Source organism: Anguilla rostrata, chromosome 2 (genome assembly GCF_018555375.3).
Source record: "Anguilla rostrata isolate EN2019 chromosome 2, ASM1855537v3, whole genome shotgun sequence".
In the NCBI taxonomy this organism is placed as follows: domain Eukaryota; kingdom Metazoa; phylum Chordata; class Actinopteri; order Anguilliformes; family Anguillidae; genus Anguilla; species Anguilla rostrata.
The window spans coordinates 30,529,250-30,550,127 of NC_057934.1; the positions used below are offsets into that span (position 1 = coordinate 30,529,250).

Below are 20,878 nucleotides of genomic sequence, written 5' to 3' on the forward strand. Positions count from 1 at the left end.
TGTGGGAGAAGGAGTAGGAGGACGAGAGGGCAGCAGGAGTGGCGGAGTTGTCTGGTGTGATCCAGGTCTCTGTGAGGGCAAGGAACTGCAGGGATAGGAGGGAGGCATAGGCGGAGATGAAGTCTGCCTTGCGCGTAGCAGACTGGCAGTTCCATAGCCCCCCTGTGACCGTGAAGTTCTCACAGGGGGTCAGCGGGGGGTAGCAGAGGTTAGAGGGGTTCTGTTGTCGAGGGGGGCCACGTCGCTGGAAGCGCCTTCTGAAGGGGAGAGCACAGACTGGAATGGGGAGCTGGCTCATAAACTAGGAGCGAGTGTACCTAATTAGCAACTGTCAGGTGTTAAACTGTTAAACTATCAGGTCTCAACACCATTATCTGTATAGTCATTAAGATTTTTACACACTGATTTCACAGATTGCATTCAAACTTGAATGTGTTCAGCATGTAGCCATGCAGGGTCTCTGACCCCCAGTATGATGTCCTGTGGCTTCTGGTTAGTCTCTTCTGAAACAAATTCTGCTGGAGGTGAAACCAATAGATCGCCTGCCTAGGTTAGGATATCAGTGGACTTTAATTTGTAACAATCACATTTGCTGCTTGTGGAGGGGAGAACAGGCCACATTCTTAGAAACAATATCATATTGTATCCAATTCACTGTTTCTCTCTCTAAGGCCATAGTCTAAACACTAGATTTCTGACATCACTATTGGTCAGTCTTATCTGCTTTGCTGTGACAGAACTTCTTTGTGAGAGGCCCGCTTTTCAAGATTTATTTTGTAGCTTACCAAATTTACAATTTCTTTGGAATATTTCAACATTCTTTCAGTTTCTTGAGGGGCTAATTTGAAACAGCAATGTGCGTCATGCCCAGAAGCACATTTTTGTGGTGGAAAAGTTTCTACTTGATTTGAGGACTGCTGACAGTGTCTCTGGGAAAGTTCTGTCATCTAGTCTCTTGGATTCTCTCATGGCTAATAGAGTCATTATTCTGTTGCAATTTCCAGCGACCCACTGTCTTCCTGTGCTCTGAATGAAAAGGCTGGCATGAATCACATGGTTTAGCCTTATTTTTCTTTGTCTGCCCAGCTTGATCTTTGTCCTAAAATAGTATGGTCTTTTTAATGGTCTCTCAGCATTACGAAATCATAGGCTTGAGTGTCTTAATGGCCGATTTGTCATTAAATCTGTGTTTGCTTGTAATAGTGTGCCAAACACAGAGCTTTGTGGCTTTTTACTGATGGACATAAGTTTAGCAGGAGAAAAGGTCACTGAACTAGGTTTGGGTGTCTCTTGTCAGTCTTACCCCTTTGGGTCACTTAACAGAAATATTCAGTGAGAAAATTGGCAACAAAGATGTATTATTTTGAGGCATTTAGATTTATAGTGAATTATAGTGAAGATGGGCTGTCAAGCCTCTATGAGAATATTAACTTGTTTTATCCCCCTTGCCCCCTCCCATTGATAGTGAATTCAATTGACCGCTGTCATGTGATTAAGTGTCCATGTTTGCATAGCAATGAACAGAATTATTAATCACAAGTGGTATCAGTACATGTTAAGCCAAAGAGCCGTCTAGCTCTTTGCTATCAGCTTGCTGAACATACATACCCTAAACTTAGTAGACTTGCTCATATACTGGGGGGGAAATTGCTAATCCAAAAAACTAAAGACCTTGGGATTAATGAGCCGCAGAGGTTAGGTGGAATTTTAAATGGGAAACTAGCCAGTCAATTGCTAGAAAATGGTCTCGGATTGAACATCGTCTTAGTCAAAGTTGTTGAAAAGGCTTTGATTGAAAAAATGGTTTCAGTAATTCAGAAAAATACTATGAAAACACTATGTTAACTGGTTGGTCTTGGTCTGCTCACAAGCTTGGTAGCCCTGGTCAGCTCACTAGCCAAGTAGCCCCCAAGACTGGCTACCTGGCAAGTAGCAGAAAATTGTTGTGCTTGCTGATAGTGCCTGGAAAGCAGTGTCCAGAAGGGAAGGGATGTACTTCTTTTGATGTTGCTCAGGTCAAAAATGCAGATGCAGAGCAGTGTGGTAAACCACACTGGTTGATGTGATTAGCATAACATTGATGGCAGTGCAGAGACAAAATGTCACATATATCGTACAAGTGTAGGAGTAACCATGACTACTCAAGTTAGAGCTGTGAGTTTCCCCTACCGATACGGGGTTGGAGGGTTCAAGAGTTGACACCTTGGACACCTGGTAGGCACAAAGAAGATGGCGTGGATATATAATTTTATATATCCTTTATTATAAAATAACATTGTCTTAATTAGTACAAATTTACTGAACGTTTTTCATAGCACTTACATTGTATTCATTTATACAGCAGGATATGTACTGATACAGGTTAAGTACCTTGCTCAAGGGGACGATGGCAGTGTACAACCCAGGAATCAAACTTGTGACATTTAAGTTACCTACTCATTATACTACACTGCTGCCCCACACGACTGATATTGATTTTATCAATCATTGATTCAATGTGCATGGCTATAACCTGTATAGTGTTGTAAAGCTTTGATTTTTGCACTTTGAAGCAAAAAGCCCTGTTTCGATCAGTATAACCACTAGAGATAATAAAATCATTTACGAAGCAGGAGGGCTGAAATTGACACCCTAGGTTGAGGATTATGGTATTTTATAATCCAGTAATTGTCCACAACAAGTCAAACACTACAGTAATGGAATTGACACCACCAAAATCCCCCTCTTAGCCATAAGCAATCAAATTTGATGCATTGCTTCAATTGAGCTGAAAGTATTTTTAGGACCAAGCATTTCTATGTACATAAATAGAATTTCTAATATGGAAAGTTCAATTTTTCTAAAGAAAAACATATTCTTACCTTACAAACACTGAAAAAATGATCTCAATTAGACATTCCAGGCAGACAGCCAAAAAAAAAAATCTACCTTCTCTATGATCTAATGTGATTTTTACCCTTGCTTGGACACATTACAGTAACCTTACAGTCTCGTAATCTTCAAGCTAATTTCTGCAGCTTTTGAAATTAGTTTACGGCTTCTTTATAGCTAAAATAATCACTGAGATATTCCATTGCATAACCAGCAGCTCGCGGGAGGTTTTTGCAGAATGGAAATACAGCTTTGTGCACACACCATCTATTGTTTATAAGTGCTTTGTTCATTGTCGTAAAAGCCAAATCATGGTAAGCAAGCCAATTCCATTTGTATTAGTATGTCAGTGCCCTGTGATGGATTGGCAGCCTGTCCAGGGTGTATTCCTGCCTCTCGCCCAATGCACACTGGGATAGGCTCCAGCACCTGTGACCCTGCTCAGGATAAGCGGGTATAGATAGTAGATGGATGGATGGATAGATTGTATTTCACTCGTAATAATAATAATAATGTGAACTGGTTGGATAGTAGTAGTAATGTTATTATTATTATTATTGTTATTATTATTATTATTATTATTATTAATAATAATAACAATAACAATAACAATAATAATAAGTGAGAGATAGCTAGAAAAAACAATATTCACAATATTCCCATTTGGAGAGGTTTGGTGCCTTTTGGAGAGGTTTTGGGGACACTTGGGCCCTCCTTTGTTGAAACGCATGTTAAATTTTACTGCTTTATTCAGTCGGCTGCAATATTTTTTTCCTAGTGTTGTAGACATCCTGAGGTATGATTGGAAAAAAAACTTTTTTTGTCCAGTATCAGAAATACATGTAATCACTATAGAATAAAGAAGTTATTCAGAATAAATATGTCATGTATGTTACAGAGTACAGCTTTTGGAAATAATGGGGTTTATTTAAGAGAGAGGGGATTCTTTCAAAAAGCACTGGGTTTTAAGTGGTTATGCAGATCTGTGTTTAGGAGAAGTAAGAGGACCAATGTTTATGCTCAGTATGTTCCGGTGAATAATGGAAGGGGGCAAGGCAGGCAGCCCTGTAGATTTTGAGTTATCTTCTTTGACTTCTTCAGAAGGAGTATAATACAGGCTTATAATGGATGAGGGGTTCAGATGCTGGAGGGGTGAGGGGCATGTAAGGAAGGTTAATTATAAGGAATTTAGAGAAAGAATAAGGAGAGGAAAATGATGGGAATACTTTTTATTTCAAAATAATATATTTAATTACAAAAGATTTAATTAGTGATTAGCAAGCATGGCATTTTTCTGAAGCTCTTGAGCCATATAGAACATAGGCTACATTCTAAAGCATGTGGTGTGATTTACTCTAGCACTGAGTCAGATGTTGAAGCCATTCACCTGATCTCAGTATTGAAATAATTGTTAACAGTCTTGCGGAAGATCTTTGTCATGAAATGTGTACAAGCTGTATATTTTTATTATCAACTTCAACCCATCTGGACCTGGGACATTTAATGTTTTAAATATTTGTCCAGGATGAGATTTATTTCTCTAAGTTAAATAAATATGAAGTCAAAATGTTACCAGGTGTTCCTTCCCATTTTCATGTCTCCAGTTTTTTTGGCAGAAGGAAAGAGATAAGAGCCTCTTTTTCTCTGCTGTACTGTTTACAGGGAAAGTTAGGTGGCAGGACTTTGACCAGGATCTTTACGTGGGTGCAACTGTGGTGAAGCCAGGGCAGGATCCCTACGCTCGGAACAAGTTTAACCAGGTGGAGAGTGACAAGCTACGGATGGACCGTGGCGTCCCGGACACCAGACATGACCAGTGAGTCTGTTTCACAGCTGTCTTTACCTGTGTGCACCTGTGCAAACCCATAAAAAAGTGTTTTGGACCCAGAGCCAATGAGTCTCTGTTTCACACTTTTCTTAACTGTGTCCTTAGTGTATTTGTGTGAACTCTAACTAGGGATGCCATGATTTGAGTGTGCCCTGGCATGATAACCATCCTGAAAGCTACAGTGGTACAGTTTCAAAAAGTAATATAAAGAGTGTTATATATGAATAAAATTACCTGGTACTAGCATGTATATATACATATATATATAAGTTGAGTTTATGTGTACATTTACATTAATGTTATGCGTATATTTATTAAATTAGGTAGAGCCACCCATGGGTGCCACTGACCATACGTTTGCTGCATTCCAGTGGTTCACAGATCCCCTTTTAAGGGTGACAGATGCCCCTCTCCCAATTACAACCATGGCCTTGAATCTCACAAAAGTATTATCTGAGTATTAGCTCACATATCACACTTATTGTGATATGTAAGCCCCTATCTGCCTCTTCCAGCACTCATGTAGATAATCCATTCATTTTCTACTGGATATTCCATAGTCAAGGTTTTCCCCTGTATTATCTGCCTATATAAGAGATTAAATTAACCACGCTGACTTAATGTTAGCCATACGGTAGGGGCTGTAGTTAAATAAGCTGTGTAAGCTCCTCTGGAGAAATGGTCTGCAAAAAAAACCTAAAATGCACTGTAAATGCATTTAAGAGTTAGTCTGTAACATCCTTACTGTGATTACAGCTAATCAGTCTGGAATTTTAACTTTTCTGTTGTCGCCTCGTGTTGTAAGGAGGCAGTCACCAAAATCAGCACAGCTTCCTTCAGCAGTGTCAGTAAGCCACTAAACTTGACGATAGAGACACCCAGTGCCTTTGCAGTTTTGTAAACCGAATGTCAGTAAAACCTCTGTGAGTGTTTGCACTTTTTGTTGTCCGACCATTATCTTTTAATTCCCTTGAGCCAGACACGCATTTAAGCTGTGCAATTTGTATCAAATACTACGGTAAACCACCAACACAGTTATCACAGTAGGGGAAAACATTAATGTGTGAGTCGGTGAGTTTGTATCACAGCATATCCCAACCATGTCCTTTGTGTATTTGCAAACCACAACAAATCTCTTTCTCTGTGGATACTGACATCTTTTTGCAACATCTCGAAATGAGTATGGTGGTAGTGGATTTATGCTGGATGTGATGATGCATCCTCTGATTATAGAATGTCCATGTGATGGTCTTGTGTTGTGTAGTATTGAGCTCGTAAAACATCTGGTCATCGTTTTTTTTCTTATCTTCTCACAGTGCTTTGCATGTCCTGCATTTCTTTCTTTTTTTATTCTTGTTGGTTCTGAAATTAAAGTCATTTTGGTTACAGTTGGCATATTTGAAAAATGTCTGTAGTTTTGATGAGCAAAATTATTAGAGAAGGTCCTTTATCTTTAAACTTTAAGCAAACTTTTAAGCAAAATTATGGGGCGACATTGCTCAGGAGGTAAGAGCGTTTGTCTGGCAGTCGGAGGGTTGCCGGTTCGATCCCCCGCCCTGGGCATGTCGAAGTGTCCCTGAGAAAGACACCTAACCCCTAAATGCTCCCAACGAGCTGATTGGTACCTTGCATCGCAGCCTTTCACCGTTGGTGTGTGAGTGTATGTGTGTGAATGGGTGAATGAGAGGCATCAATTGTAAAGCGCTTTGGATAAAAGCGCTATATAAATGCAGTCTATTTACCATTTGCAGTCCAATTTTATGTTTTTATATATTGTTTGACCTGCAGGGTTCAAAGTCTATCTGCTTCAAAGACAGAAGTCCAAAAATATTTACAATACAACTGTGAGGGGTCATGGCGATATGCCATATATGACAGTAAAAGACTGGTATACCGATTCATTCTGCATGGATGGGACTCTCCCTGCTGTGGTTCACATCTGCTGGTGAAATTGTGAAAAAAGCCATACAATTTAGGGCAAGAAATTATGAATGTTTTCCACAGAATAAATCCAGCCTATAAACTGCTTAAGGGCTTGCTTCGGCTTCTTCAGTGTGTAGCCAGTACATACCCTCTCCACAGTCTTCTTTTAAACTTAACAGTAAAAGACATGCTCATTGAGTAAAGTATCCCCACCAGGTGTGGCCCAGCAACCATGTAAACCTGATTACAGGACAATTAAGAAGACCTCTATTGTATTGTCTGGAGATGTAACTGAATCACTGCCCTGAGAGTTATTTTCCTAAGGCACCTGAGGAATGGAACAGATTTGTTGTTTATGGTGCTTTCTATGTAATTATTTAAATCCAGGTTCCCATTGTTTCCCCCTGCAGTGCCATACTAACCCTGCTGGAATACACTTTAAAAGATATTGCAGCAATAAACAAAAAAAAAAAAAAAATGAATAAATAAATGCACATAAAATTAGCATCTAAGGAGCTGTTTGGCCCAACACTTTTGTTGAAATGCTGCAATGCACAGTTTTTTTGTGTCACTTGACAATTATAACTCACAGCATCTGTCTTCCCCTGTATTAGGCTACAAAGTGGAATGAGTTTCCATATATAGATGCTGTACTACCACCACACACACAGCCCAGTCTTGTCTGTGTCTTAATGTTTCAAGCCTGACATGCCTGACTGCTGTATTTGCCAGCCTGCCAGTCTTCATATTTAAATTTCAAAGGGCTGGAGAGTGGATTGTCTAAACCAGGTTTGTGGTTAGCAATCTCACTTTAGCTATAAGGTACAGTTTAAACAATAATCTCTCCACTGTCTGTCCCCATCCCTCAGGAAGAGTTTATCCAGCACGAAGCTGTGAATGAGACAAACCTTGATAAGAAGGCCAAAGTGGGGAGAGCAATGATGGACCAGGTGTCACTGAAGTGAGAGCTCTAAAATTGAGTAAAGTGGTAGTGGATGTGTATAAATTGAAAGTGCAGCGTCTGTGGTAGCATGTTTCTTTCCAGCATGTTTCGAATCTCTGAGCACCGAAGACTCTTATTAGTTTCTCTTAAAATGCTTTGGACTTTGTAGCGTCTACCCAAGGGGCCCTTCTAAAAGTGCAATTGAATTATTCCTCTCTGGCTCAATTTATTATAGACCAGTCAACAGCCTTTAAAATTCTATGGCTTGTCTGTGGACTCAACTCAGTCCTACATAGCTCAGGAGGTAAGAGTGGTTGTCTGGCAGTCGGAGGGTTGCCGGTTCGATCCCTGCCCTGGGCGTGTCAAGGTGTCCCTGAGCAAGACACCTAACCCCTAACTGCTCTGGTGAATGAGAGGCATCAATTGTAAAGCACTTTGGATAAAAGCGCTATATAAATGCAGTCCATTTACCAACTCTCAGTAAAACATGTCTTGCTGTGGTCATATGCTTCAGAATCTATTAGTTCAATTTTTTGTTGAGGAAGTCTTTAGGAAATGGCTATTTCAACATTTAGTATTATATTAGAGTGAGTAGTATTAGTATTCAGTATTATATTAGACTTGTGTGTAAAGCACTGCAGTTGAGGTGTGTGCACTTCGGTAATAGGAAATGTAATAACACGCATCACTCCCATAAACTCAGAGGTGCTGAATCCCCCCAATAGCAAACTAATAGCAACGCAACAATACAAAGCACACGTGAGCATGCTGAAGATGCCTGCGTGCTGAAATCATTGTGTATAACATGTATTAAATCTTTATGTCCTTTATATTGGTATGATGTCCTTTTCTTCTATTAACTGTAATGCCAATGTGTTTCTCACACTACAGGAGCACAATGCTACAGAAACCAGCAGCAATCATAGGAACATTTCTCATTGATACTAGCTAAGAGCCTGTAGGCACCTGACATATCTTCAGACAGACCTACTGCAGTAGTAATCTGAGGAACCATGGCTGATTTAAACCCATGTAGCGAGAATTTTAATTTTAACCTTTATGTACCTTTTTGTTGTTTACTATATTTTTGTTAAATACTTTTGTAATAATTAATAGGGAGGAGTGTGTTTGCTAGCTGTTTTTGAAAATCATAAAGAACTTCAAAGAAACAGTCACCCTTGATTATCAAAAACCTTTTACTAGTGGAGTTGGGACACTTGCTTAATTCAGGAATCTTTGTGACACACCAGATAAGTTTGGAATCAGTTTGGAATCGGTTTTGGCATTTTTTAATGAACATTAATGGGCGGGGAGAAGTGAATGTGTTTTATGATGTGGCTGCAGGGTCCTGAGGACGTACAGTCCCTAGCTTACTTCTTCATGTTTGCAGTTTGCAGGCTTCAAAAACTTTAGTCTCTGTCAACCCACCATGGGGGTCTGTGCTAATTACGTGTAGCCTACGTATTGTACATTTCCCAACAAAAAAGCTCGGCTCACTTTCCTCAGCTTTTTAAAGTGAATTAGCCATTTCATTCCCTGGTGACCAGGCCAATCAAGCAGCATATAATTTGCATACTGAACAAGTTGACTCTGCAGATTTAACTTGGAGTTAAACAGTTGCTTCTTTGAAATGTAATGTTTTTGTTTTTTTACAGTTGTGATTTGTTTTGTTGTTTGTGAGGGTCTTTTATTACCTATGTCTCTGTTAATCTGCTCGTGAAAGAATGGTCCATAAGTATTTGGACAGTGACACAATTTTCATCATTTTGGCTCTGTATGCAACCACAATGGATTTGAAATGAAACGATCAAGATGTGATTTAAGTGTAGACTTTCAGCTTTAATTTATGGGTTTTGTAAAAAATATTGTATGAACAATGTAGGAATTACAACCATTTTTATACATAGCGCCCCCCCCCCCCCCCCCAATTTTAGGGGCTCAAAAGTAATTGGACAAACTTACGTAATCATAAATTAAATTGTCATTTTTAATACTTGGTTGCAAATACTTTGCAGTCAATGACTTCCTGAAGTCTTGAACCCATACTCATCACGAGATGCTGGGTTTCTTCCCGGATGATGCTCTGCCAGGCCTCTACTGCAGCTGTCTTCAGTTCCTGCTTGTTCTTGGGGCGTTTTGCCTTCAGTTTTGCCTTCAGCAAGTGAAATGCATGCTCAATTGAATTCAGGTCAGGTGACTGACTTGGCCATTGCAGAACATTCCACTTCTTTGCCTTAAAAAAGTCTTTGGTTGCTTTTGCAGTATGCTTCGGGTCATTGTCCATGTGCACTGTGAAGCACCGTCCAATGAGTTTTGAAGCATTTGGCTGAATCTGAGCAGATAATATAGCCCTATACACTTCAGAATTCATCCTGATGCTTTTGTCAGCAGTCACATCATCAGTAAATACAAGGGAACCAGTTCCAGTGGCAGCCATACATGCCCACGCCATAACACTACCTCACCATGCTTGTCATCAGTCAGCATCATTGGTAATGACAAGCCATACCACGTTCCTCATGCATGCATTTGACAATGCCACTGCCATAACACTACCTCCCATGCTTCACAGATGAGGTGGTATGCTTTGATAATGAGCATTCTTCCTTTTTCCATCATTCTGGTACCAAGTTGACCATCTGTCCATAGGATGTTGTTCAGAACTGTAAGCCTTTTAAGATTTTTGGCAAACTCTATCTGGTCTTACTGTTTTGAGGCTTACCAATAGTTTACATCTTGTGGTAAACCTCTATTACTCTGGTGAAATCTGATTGTTGACTTTGACATAATACGCCTACTCCTGAGATGTTCTTGATCTGGCCACTGTTTGAGGTTTTCTTCACCAGAAAAGTGTCTTCTGTCATCCACCACAGTTGTTTTCCGTGGTCTTCTGGGCCTTTTGGTGTTCCTGAGCTCACCAGTGCATTCTTTCTTTTTAAGAATGTACCAAATAGTTGATTTGGCCACACCTAATGTTCTCTGTTGTGTTTTTTTTTTCAGCCTAATGATGGCTTGCTTCACCGACAGTGACAGCTCTTTGGACTTCATATTGAGAGTTAACAGGAATAGATTCCAAATGAAAATGCCACACTTGAAATCAATTCTAGATCTTTTATCTGCTTACTTGTAAATGAAATAATGAGGGAATAACACACACCTGGCCATGGAACAGCTGAGCAGCCAATTTTCCAATTACCTTTGGTCCCTTAAAAAGGGGGGGAGACCACATACAAAAAGTGCTGTAATTCCTACACCGTTCACCCAATTTGGATGTAAATACCTTTAAATTAAAGCTGAAGGTCTGCACTTTGAGCTCATATTCATATTCAACTCCAATATACTGTGGTAGACAGCTAAAATAACAATAACTTTGTCAATGTCCAAATATTTATGGACCTGACTGTATATATATTTTTTAAATCTAAAAAATGTGTTCGTAGTAGCCTATTGCAGGACAGATACATTTTCAGCCAGTAGAACATGCTCAAATAAACTTAGTGGCGGCCATTTTTTTTCTTTCACTCTAGCATTAGTTCTTGGCTCAATGGGTCTGTCATCTCCCACGGTTTCTCATTCCATTTGACTTTGCTTTGCTTTTCCCCTCTTTCTTTCCATCAAACATTTTGCATCTCAGCTTATCTGAAGGACATCTCGGACTGTCATCTTAAACTCAATTTACCCCTGGGCTTCTTCTGCTACGAGAAGCTTAGGGGTAATCCCTAGATCCTCTCCTTCTCTCTCCATATAAAAGCAGTGAGTCAAGTGTGTTGGCTTTCTGTACAGCATCCAAAGAATCATCGCCTTCCTTACTACCTACTGTGCATAGCTCTTAGTCCAAGACCTGGTATTCTCATGCCAGGACTAGTGCAATATTCTTGCCACCCTCCTCCATGTGCCACTGAACCCTTGCAGCTAATATAGAATGTAGCTGCACAGCTTCAATCTATCCAAGCATTCATGTGTCACACCTATACGCATCTCACTTCACTGACTACTGCTAGAGGACACATCAGTTTTATAGCCTTGGTACTAGCCCACAGGGTGTTGAATGAGGTAGTTCCACCATACTTCCACACTCTCCATTCTTTATCCTTGTTGTTTATCCCCTCCCTGCCCGGTTGCTTTTCCCAGTCATAATTAGTGGTTGGACCATTTACTCAAGTAAACCAGAACTTGCCAGTAGATTCTCAAGTGTTTAGAAAAAAAATGTCATTAGAAATTTGGAAGACATTTTCAGGATTAATTGCCATAGTAAAAAGCATGCATAGCTTACATATTGCACTTTCCACCCCAAATTCCCCTCTACCCTCCTACCCACCCTACTCACTGGGAGTAAATGTGGAAAAATGTTGTACAGATTTCATATTTTGCCAGAAGCTTAATTTTGTTCATGTAAGTGGTCAAGCATTTAATAAAATGTGAAGCAAATAAGGGCCCTTAAGTGAAAGGTATTAGAGGAACAAAGTGCAAACAAGGTGTCTGCTTAGAAAATTCAGTGACGTCAGCAAAGCAAGTGCAACCAGGGAGAAAGTTGTTATTAAATTTATTAACACCTTTAAACGAGATTTCTGTCCAATTCAGATTTTATATCAACAGCATCTGCTAAGGAGCAATACCCGTGCTGCCCTTTAATTAAAGGTAAATTCCAAGTTTATTGCAAATTTGTAGTCACACTTCAATAACCTTCATCTGTTGAGACATGGTGGTAATGAGGAGTGATGAAGCTGACTTGTGCTGGGAAGACAGAACTCTGTGGCTCTAGTGCAAGCTGAGCTGAAGTAAAATAAACAGAAAGCATTATGAATGCACAAATGTGTTCACTGAAAACATTCTAACATTAACTTTCTGTAGATCAAAAACCAGTCAAACAATCAGTGAAATTTATATTACACCATTAGCAAAGCACTTTACAAAGGGAAATTTAAATTTAAAAATTTGTAAAGAGGGGAAAAAGGGGGGAAAAAAACTCTAATTGAGCCTGTTTTGGAAAAGCCTTTCTGTTTAAATCAACCCAGATTAGTAATGTGAGGATACAGTTTCACAATGGGCTGCATGATTCGCAATGTAGAGCAAAATTGCCTTCGTTATAATGACATTTCAAAAATATTAATTTCAACAATGTGCAGCTCTGGGCCTGGTTTTTGTTGTCATGTCTGTCTGGCTTTCATCTTGTACCGACCCTTTTTTAAGGCAATTTGATTAGTCCTAGGATCAGTTTAAATCAGAGCTGATGTCAATCAGGAGGCAAACATATACTGCTGAGGATCCCACAAAATTAGCTATATTGTTCATTCCAAGACCAGGGTTGGTTGCTGCATATGAAATTGTGCTTTCCCCAGTTGTATGGTATAATTGAAGACATCAGTGCATCATTAACATGGATAAACTTTCCAAGTGCCTTGAAATTAGATTTGGTGCCCATTACACCCAGATCAACCTTCAAGAACAGCAGGGTAGAGTTTTCATAATGCAATAAAAAAAGTTATTTTTTTCTGAACTATTAAAACAACACTAAAGGAATGCTTAGTCAGTTAAATGGAAAATGGCAAAATGCAATGAAAGCAACAGTGGAAGTAGTATTTTCCAGAAATATGACCCAGCTGACTGGAAACAGAGCTGTCTAATCCAGGGAGGAAATTATGAAGACTGCTCACAGGCCTTGCTTCGCTGACAGACTCTGTGTTTTTGCACACAAGTTGAAGATTAAGCAAGCTTACACACATAGTCAGGAAGCGGCTGCACGTGGTATTATTTGGCCATGAAAATGTACGCTAACAAAGCATACACTCTTTATATATTGGTTTTAAAAAATGCAATTCCTAAAAGCCTGGCTACGTGCCAAATTACTAAATGAAACTTTCACCGGTGTGATTCACAGAAACTAAACAAGCTGACTAAATTGTAAATCATCCCAGGGCAAAGTTACCCGTGTTTTTCTACATTTGTTCACATAACTGAGCCCGGTGTGTCTTCATCTTCCCATCTGATCTCTCATTTGGTTTCTTGTTGCATCACCTCAAACATATAAATCCCAGCCAAAGTTGGCTTGAGTATGGCAGACTCCATTAAGTGTACGCAAAGCTTTCCAATGATGTTTATTTGGTATGTCCTGAAGATTCTTTTGAGACTTTAGAGTACTCTGACTCACTGAGTAAAGGATTACAATCTATTGTGTTAGACTAACCAAAGAAGGACTCCTGTGAAATATGGAACATTTAAGCCTGTCTGGCTCTCCTGTGGTTCCATAATTTAGTGATTACTGCTTGCAAGGTCTGGGTTTGTTATTGCCCTCCCGCTGAAAATGCAGAGAATTTTCGGAGAGCCCAAACCATAACCACCCTCCCCCCCACATAAACACTCACAAACAAACTTCTGGTAACTGATAGTACAGATAAGAGGGGGTTGGTGGGGTGCGGACAATATCTGCATCTTAAGGGCACTAGGTTTCAGATTCGTCCCTCTTCTAATGAACAAAAAACAGACATGACTCTACTTTGCTTTCACTTGACAGAAAAAAGTGCTTCAGCTTTTGCTCTGAACTTTTCTCTTGCAGTACGCATTTCCCTGCGGTCAGCATGGCCTTATCAGCATCTGGGCAGGAAACGTCCCTTCTCGGCTAAAGTCTCCCCCATTTTCCCTTGTTCAGGTCATAGGACGTGTTCTGGGAGCGGTGCTTTTTTCCATCTTTTGTTTTGTCTATGCAGACAAAACAATAGATGGAAAGATGGGAGGGCTCCAATCAAAACTGATACCTACCCCTTGTAGAGATTCCAGTCTTCCCTCTGTTCTTGGTCCTAAGACAATCCTGCGTTGTGTTCCTTTGTTTTCGTTCCAGCAGTGCTTAGCCTTGAGAGCACAGGGGGAGTTAACAGTTTTTCTGTCTTTAAGACCCTGGAGCTGTCCTTGCTTGAACAAAATAGCAATGCCAGCTAAGCTACTTCACTTAGCGTGATGGCCCAAGCGTGCATCACAAAAAGAGTAGCTTGTTAAAGCCATGCTCTCATGTAGTTAGATAAATCCAGTTAGATAAAGATGGTAGTGGCATTACAGATAAAATGGCTGGTAGAGATATTATTCACCTTTCAGGAATGTTCTTGGCAGCCAGGACTAAGTGCACAGTGCAGTGACATGACAATGGAGTAGAGTTGGCCCTTTTTCCATGCTCACTTACTGTCTGGTACAACCTGTGGAAACACAGACTGGACTGTGACATCTCCAGTCATCGTAGATGGGTTTGGGATGTAAATTATTTATATATGAATTGGGTTGGTGTTACATCTTCAAACCACTAAGGAAGAACTGTTCAACTGCCAGGCATACACAAAAGCAAAAGTTTATTCAATTTGGATGGCTCTTAGTTATAGGACTACCAGACATTGAATGACATTTATTTTTATGTGAGGCTATTTTGCATTAGATTGCTTGCAAGTAATTCATTTGTGCCTATTCTTTTTTACCTTCTGCCTGATTATAGAACTGGTAAAGGCATTAGGAGATTGACACATCAATATCTGTAAAACTGGGAGCCTATTTGTCCTGATGGTGTTCTATTTCAGAGCTCGGTCTCTCCCTTTGATACTTGTTAGGCAGTCTGAAATTGCAGGCAGTCTCATTGATTGGTTGATTTATTTTTGTGCTGACCTGTCTGGTTTAATCCTCTCCAATTAGTGGATGTCTCTGACAGAGGACTGAGATTAATTCTGGACAATGGCGCACTCTTAAAATCTTTTCTTCCATTTTCCTTTTGTCATGTCACAGGAATCTGATAAGACTGAGTGCTTATTTTGATTAACAAAATAGCCAAAGATCATCCTCCTTTACCCCATCACAGACTAAGGTCCAAATGATTTGCATGCCACGTACTGGTGCGATGTCAAGTCAAAAGAAGGAATATGGTTAAGAATCTGCTATTGCGGTTCTGTGATTCTGCAACCTGTGATTTGCAGTAAATTCAGCCTTGGTTAAGGCTACTATCCATTCATTCATTCATACTATTCATTTCATCTTGTCATAGTGCTTCACTGTTTAATATGTATGTTTTTTATTTTACCAATGTTTTCTTCAAATATGAAATGGGCAATTGCTTGTGTTTATGCTCATTGCTGCAACCTCCTCTATTATTTTGGGAGAGAGCAGCCAAGCATGCTCTTTCTTCCAAAATGTGTGATGTCAGCCGCTGCTTCTTTCCCCCCTGTAGTCCACTAGTTAATCTTGCACAGACATGAAGTCGAAGACCCTTCATGTGCGTTTTGTGTAGGTTGACCATGTTTGCCTCATTGCTGGTGCACGATGCATTTTTGATATTATATAAATTATGCTCCCTGAACCTCCCGTTTCTGAAGAACTATGACCTATGACTGCCAGCCAGAATAGAAACTACACTGCCCAAGATATCATAATATTAAGTGATATTTTTATAACAGTGGAATAAAAATGAAAATACATTAAAAGTACTAGCAAAATGAAATGAACTGGAAAAAATGATTATTTAAAAGAAAAAACACAAAAAAAACAGTTTTTTATGGAAAACCGTTACATTGTTTTGGTGCATATAGGCTACAGAAAGTGTGCATACACTCAGTGGCCACTTCATTGGGTACACTCATCTAGTACCGAGTAGGCCTCCAGAACAGCTTGAATTCTTTGCAGCATGGATTCAACAAGGTGCTAGAAACATTCCTTACGGATTTTGGTCCATGCTGATTTGATAGCATCCTGCTGGTACTGCTGATTTCTCAGCCATATATTTATATTGTGGACCTCCTATTCCACCGTATCCCAAAGGTACTCTGCTGGATTGAGATCTGGGGCCTGTGCAGTCCATTGGAGTAAACTGAAGTCACTGTTATGTTTGTGGAACCAGCTTTTGGATGATGCGTGCTTTGTGACATGGCCCATTATCCTGCTGAAAGTATCCATTTAAAAATAGGTTGACAGTGGCCATAAAGGGATGCACATGGTCAGCAACAATGCGCAGCTATGCTGTGGCATTCAAGTGTTGCTCAGTGGGTATTACGAGGCCTAGTTTGTGCCAAGAAAACATTCCCCACACCATTACACCACCCCCCCAGCAGCCTTCACTTTTGACACAAGTCTGGATGGATCTATGCTGCTTATGCTAAATTCTGATTCTGCCATCTGCAGAAGAAATTGAGATTCCTCAGGTCAGGCATGCTTTTGGTTTTTGGTGATCATGTAACCACTGTACCCTCATCTTCCTGTTCTTGGCTGGCAGGAAGCCAACATGGTCTTCTGCTGCTGTAGCCCATCTGCTGCAAGGTTCGACGCATTGGAGATCCCCTTCTGCACACTACTGTTGTAAACAACTGTTATTGGGTGTTATTGTTAGCTTGAACAAGGCTGCCAATTCTCCTCTGATCTCTCTGATTAACAGCTGCTACTCATTTTTTTAAAATATCGTACCATTTTCTGTAAACTTTAGACTAGTGCTTCAAAATCCCTGGTGGCCAGTTTCTAAGATGCTGGAACCATGTTTGGCATTAACAGTCATACCACAGTCAAAGTCACTTAGATCACGCATCTTTACCTGTCTAATGTTTTGTCAAAAAATAACATTAGACAGGGAAAGCGTTGGAGACCGTTGCGATTGCCCACCTGAAATGGATGCCGGTGAAGACAATTGCCCCTGCTGTGGGACTGTTCTGGTGCAGTGCAGCTGCAAAAGTCAAGTGAATTTCAGGTTCCCTTTCTGAATCACACATCTCTGGTTACATATAATTGATTTTTCTGCTGGGAAGTGATTGATCTTTGCTCTTGAATGCAGGCACAATCGAATGCAGTTAATATGCCAGTGTAAGAGCTGCATGCATTTATTTCAATACATGTAGGAGTTTGTAATGTACTGTACCTGTAAGGCCTTTAAATGCTATTTCAGCTGTGAGCTAATTACTGCCATGAATTGACAGCCAAATAATGGCATGATGGAGCAGGGGAATTGTGGTGTCAGGTAGCTGCTGCCAATTTGAAATTGACCTTTCGCTTGGCTTTCTACTCACCTGAAAATGATTTGTACTCTCCCTACAGGAAATATAACTTGAAATAATCTCAATCAAGCCTGTGGGCAGCCAAAGGCCAATCACGAATGCAGGAATGTGCCGCATAAGTGGGCTCCTAATTAGGTGTCTATGTGGTGTGCATCCATAGGTATCTACCATCTCCTATCTTTACAATTGATTTTTATTGATTTGTTTCCCAAGCTTAGAAATCTAAGTGAATGCCTTATCTTTCACCTTCTTTTCCTATGGACGTACCTCAGTTCCAGCCCCATGATTCATGTGAGTCCTGATAACCATGTGTTCTATTAGGAGCTGTACTCTCCAAAAAAATTTTACTCAGTCTGTTTGTCCTTCTGAGACAAAAAATGCATTACATGAATGCATTTATTTTTAAATTATCTGACCAAAATTTTCTGCATTGTCATTAAAACACCATCTTCTTCCTGGAAATCATGCTAACCGTGAAGCGAGAAGAGCATTGATATACCAACTGCTCATGTCCTGTCAGTGTCAGTGTTCTGATCCAGTAGCCAAGGATGTACATCCATTGATTAGACTCAAATTACAGCTTTAATACACCGACTTTTAAGAATCTGAAAAGCAGTGAAGCCTGTTATGACAGATGACTTGGTGTAGTTGGATGGCATCCTGGAAAAAGGATTAGTTCTAAAAACCAAAATAGCTGAACAGCTCTGTGTATCAGTAGTTTTTCCCCAATCAAGAAGTACATGTTTTAGAGTTGGTGAGATATGAAGGGAAGTTAACTGTTAAGCCACTGTTGGCCCTCTGTCTCTGTGGCCCTTGGGTCATCTCTGTATCACAATGTGAAATGGCTGTGGGAGCCACAATATTGTGTGTTTGGATACTGGGTTTGGACAATGTTGCTGATACCTGCTGAGTAAGCTACTCAAACATAAGTGCCTCAACAGATATGCTGCTTTATAAACAGATAATACAGTTTGTGCAATGTAAACTAAGTTGTCTGAGGCTGTAAATGGCAAAAAATGAATTGCTATCAATTTACACCAGTCTTTGCTGTCCTTCATGGGTATTGCTGTCTATGTGCTAATAATTTACCTCTGAGTTGGTACTGAGAACTGAGCACTGTCAGGGCCATACAGCCAATTATTTGTTGTTTATCTGATGCAGGCCAAGAATGTTATATGTGATTAAACTTTTCTTACATTAATTGCACTTGTATATTTTTAACTCCAAAGCATTTCGGATGACCTTTCAGAAACATATGTAGTTTATGTTTACACCCTGAGTTTAATGCTGAAACTCTATTGCATTTATGTCAAATTTAAGGTTTTAATTTTGGAGTGTGAGCACTGAAGGAACCACCCCCCACTCCCAGTCAGTCGGCTGGGCCTGATCAGCACCCATTTAGGGGCCAAATTCCTTGTTTGCTCTTTTCTTGCTGATCCTTGTTGCTTTAAGTCCATGAGATCTCTCGCTGTTTAAACAATACTTTTTCCCCCCAAGTGTTTCTCTCATGGGGGACACATGGTCTATGTATTTATTTATTCATTTATTTTACCTTAACTGGCATAAGTCAACGAATCTTAATGAAATGTCGCCTTTGGGTGTTTGCCATGCAGCTTAATGAGACTGAGCAGAGTCTCCTGCAAATCAAACATGTTTGGCAGATCATTGTGGGCTTCTGTGGTTTGTTTCACGTATGTTACACAGTTTCCTGGTAAACTCACATACAAGTGCATTTGGCTAATTCTCTTTAATTTAACTAAAAAAAGCAAAGTCAGTTCCCATTTATCATACTATTTTAGATAATTTGAAATAAAAGTCTCATTATCTTTTTTAACTAACCTTCTGAGGTCATGTGGATATTCAAGAAAGTGATATTATGTACTGTAACAAAGTTGTTTATACCAACATACATTGGAATTATAACTGAGATGCAAAAGTGATTTGTTCAGAAAATTTTACAAAATATGATATTTTTAGCTCCCTCCAGTTCCCTCTCCTCTGAATATAGAATGCCCAGTCATATTAGCCCATGTGCCATCCCGGTCACAAACTCCAGCTGTAGTGAAAACTGAATTCCACCCTCTGAAACGTACATCGGCTGGGCAGTGCTATGTTTCTCTGGAGTTTTTCCAGCTGTGCCACAGTATTGTCACTGTAATATCATTTTCAAACAAAAGGTGATTTCCTTGCTCCTGCAACAAGGCTATCACTTTCACCATCTTGAAATCCTATTCATGATGTTGATTAATAACATGCATTGCATTGGAGCCATTTAGCAGACACTCTTATCTAGAGTGACTAGCACAGATTACATTCTTTTACGATACAATCCATTCATACACATGCAGGTTAAGTATCTTCCTCAAGGGGACATACCACTTCCCCACCTGGGAATTGAACCAACCAACTTGGAGTTGTAAGCCCAGTTCCCTAACCATTATGCCACACTACCAATTTAACCACTGATGCACACGTGAATACGTTGTGTTTTGCCAAAACAATTACAGTGTTGTTAGGTATTGACACACGTTTAGCTTGAGACATAGGCAAGAGCGTTTCATGACAATGAGTGTTCAGTGGAACAGGGACATTCCACTGACCATGTGTTTGTGTGTTCATGAAGCAAATGGGTTCTTACCCTCATCCCTCTAACTCACAGCGTCTGTAATGGACTTCTTTACATATCTCAGTGCCTAAAAGAAAATTATGGGTTATTGCACATGTACTTCAGTCCTCTGACAGAAAGACTTGATGGAGCCTCTGTTTTAAATCAGTAATCGTTCAGTTGCCATATATTCTGGCACATGAGAAAAATGACAACTTACTGTTGCTTATTAGACAAAGCAGCAATAAATTCAACTGTTAAACAAGAATGCATAAAATAGTTTTTTTTTTTTTGAGGAAAGCTGAAATATAGATTTAAAATGGACAGTCTACTCTATATTGTTAAAAAATATTCTAAGGCAAAAGAAGCTGTTTGCAGCAGAGGCACATAAATACATTTTTAAAAACACCTGCAAATGTCACATATTTAAATGAAATAATTCAGTGCTCTAAATTTAATCATTATTGTCAGATAGTTTACCGTCTCTTCTTTCAGAGACTGGCAAGTAGCTTCTATTTCAATGTATAACCGGGAAATACTTTTTCAGCTATATTCCATTGATCCAAAGACATTTGAGACATTTGACATTTTCTTTAATGTGCAGTTCATCATTTTTATATTCAGTGACAGTCCTTGTCAAAGTCTGGAAAAGAATCACATTTTGACATTCCAGACTGAGAGAGGTGTTCTACATGCAGACTACA

General features: G+C 39.7%; 1 protein-coding gene across 1 annotated transcript in view; it reads left to right on the forward strand.

The window, feature by feature from the left end:
- Positions 1-20,878, forward strand: part of LOC135247738 (polypeptide N-acetylgalactosaminyltransferase 2) — a 109,506-nt gene that overhangs the window by 64,647 nt on the left and 23,981 nt on the right. The window contains exon 3 of the mRNA XM_064321529.1: positions 4,534-4,687. Within this exon, the coding sequence (XP_064177599.1) occupies positions 4,534-4,687 (154 nt within the window). The remainder of the gene's footprint in view (positions 1-4,533; positions 4,688-20,878) is intronic.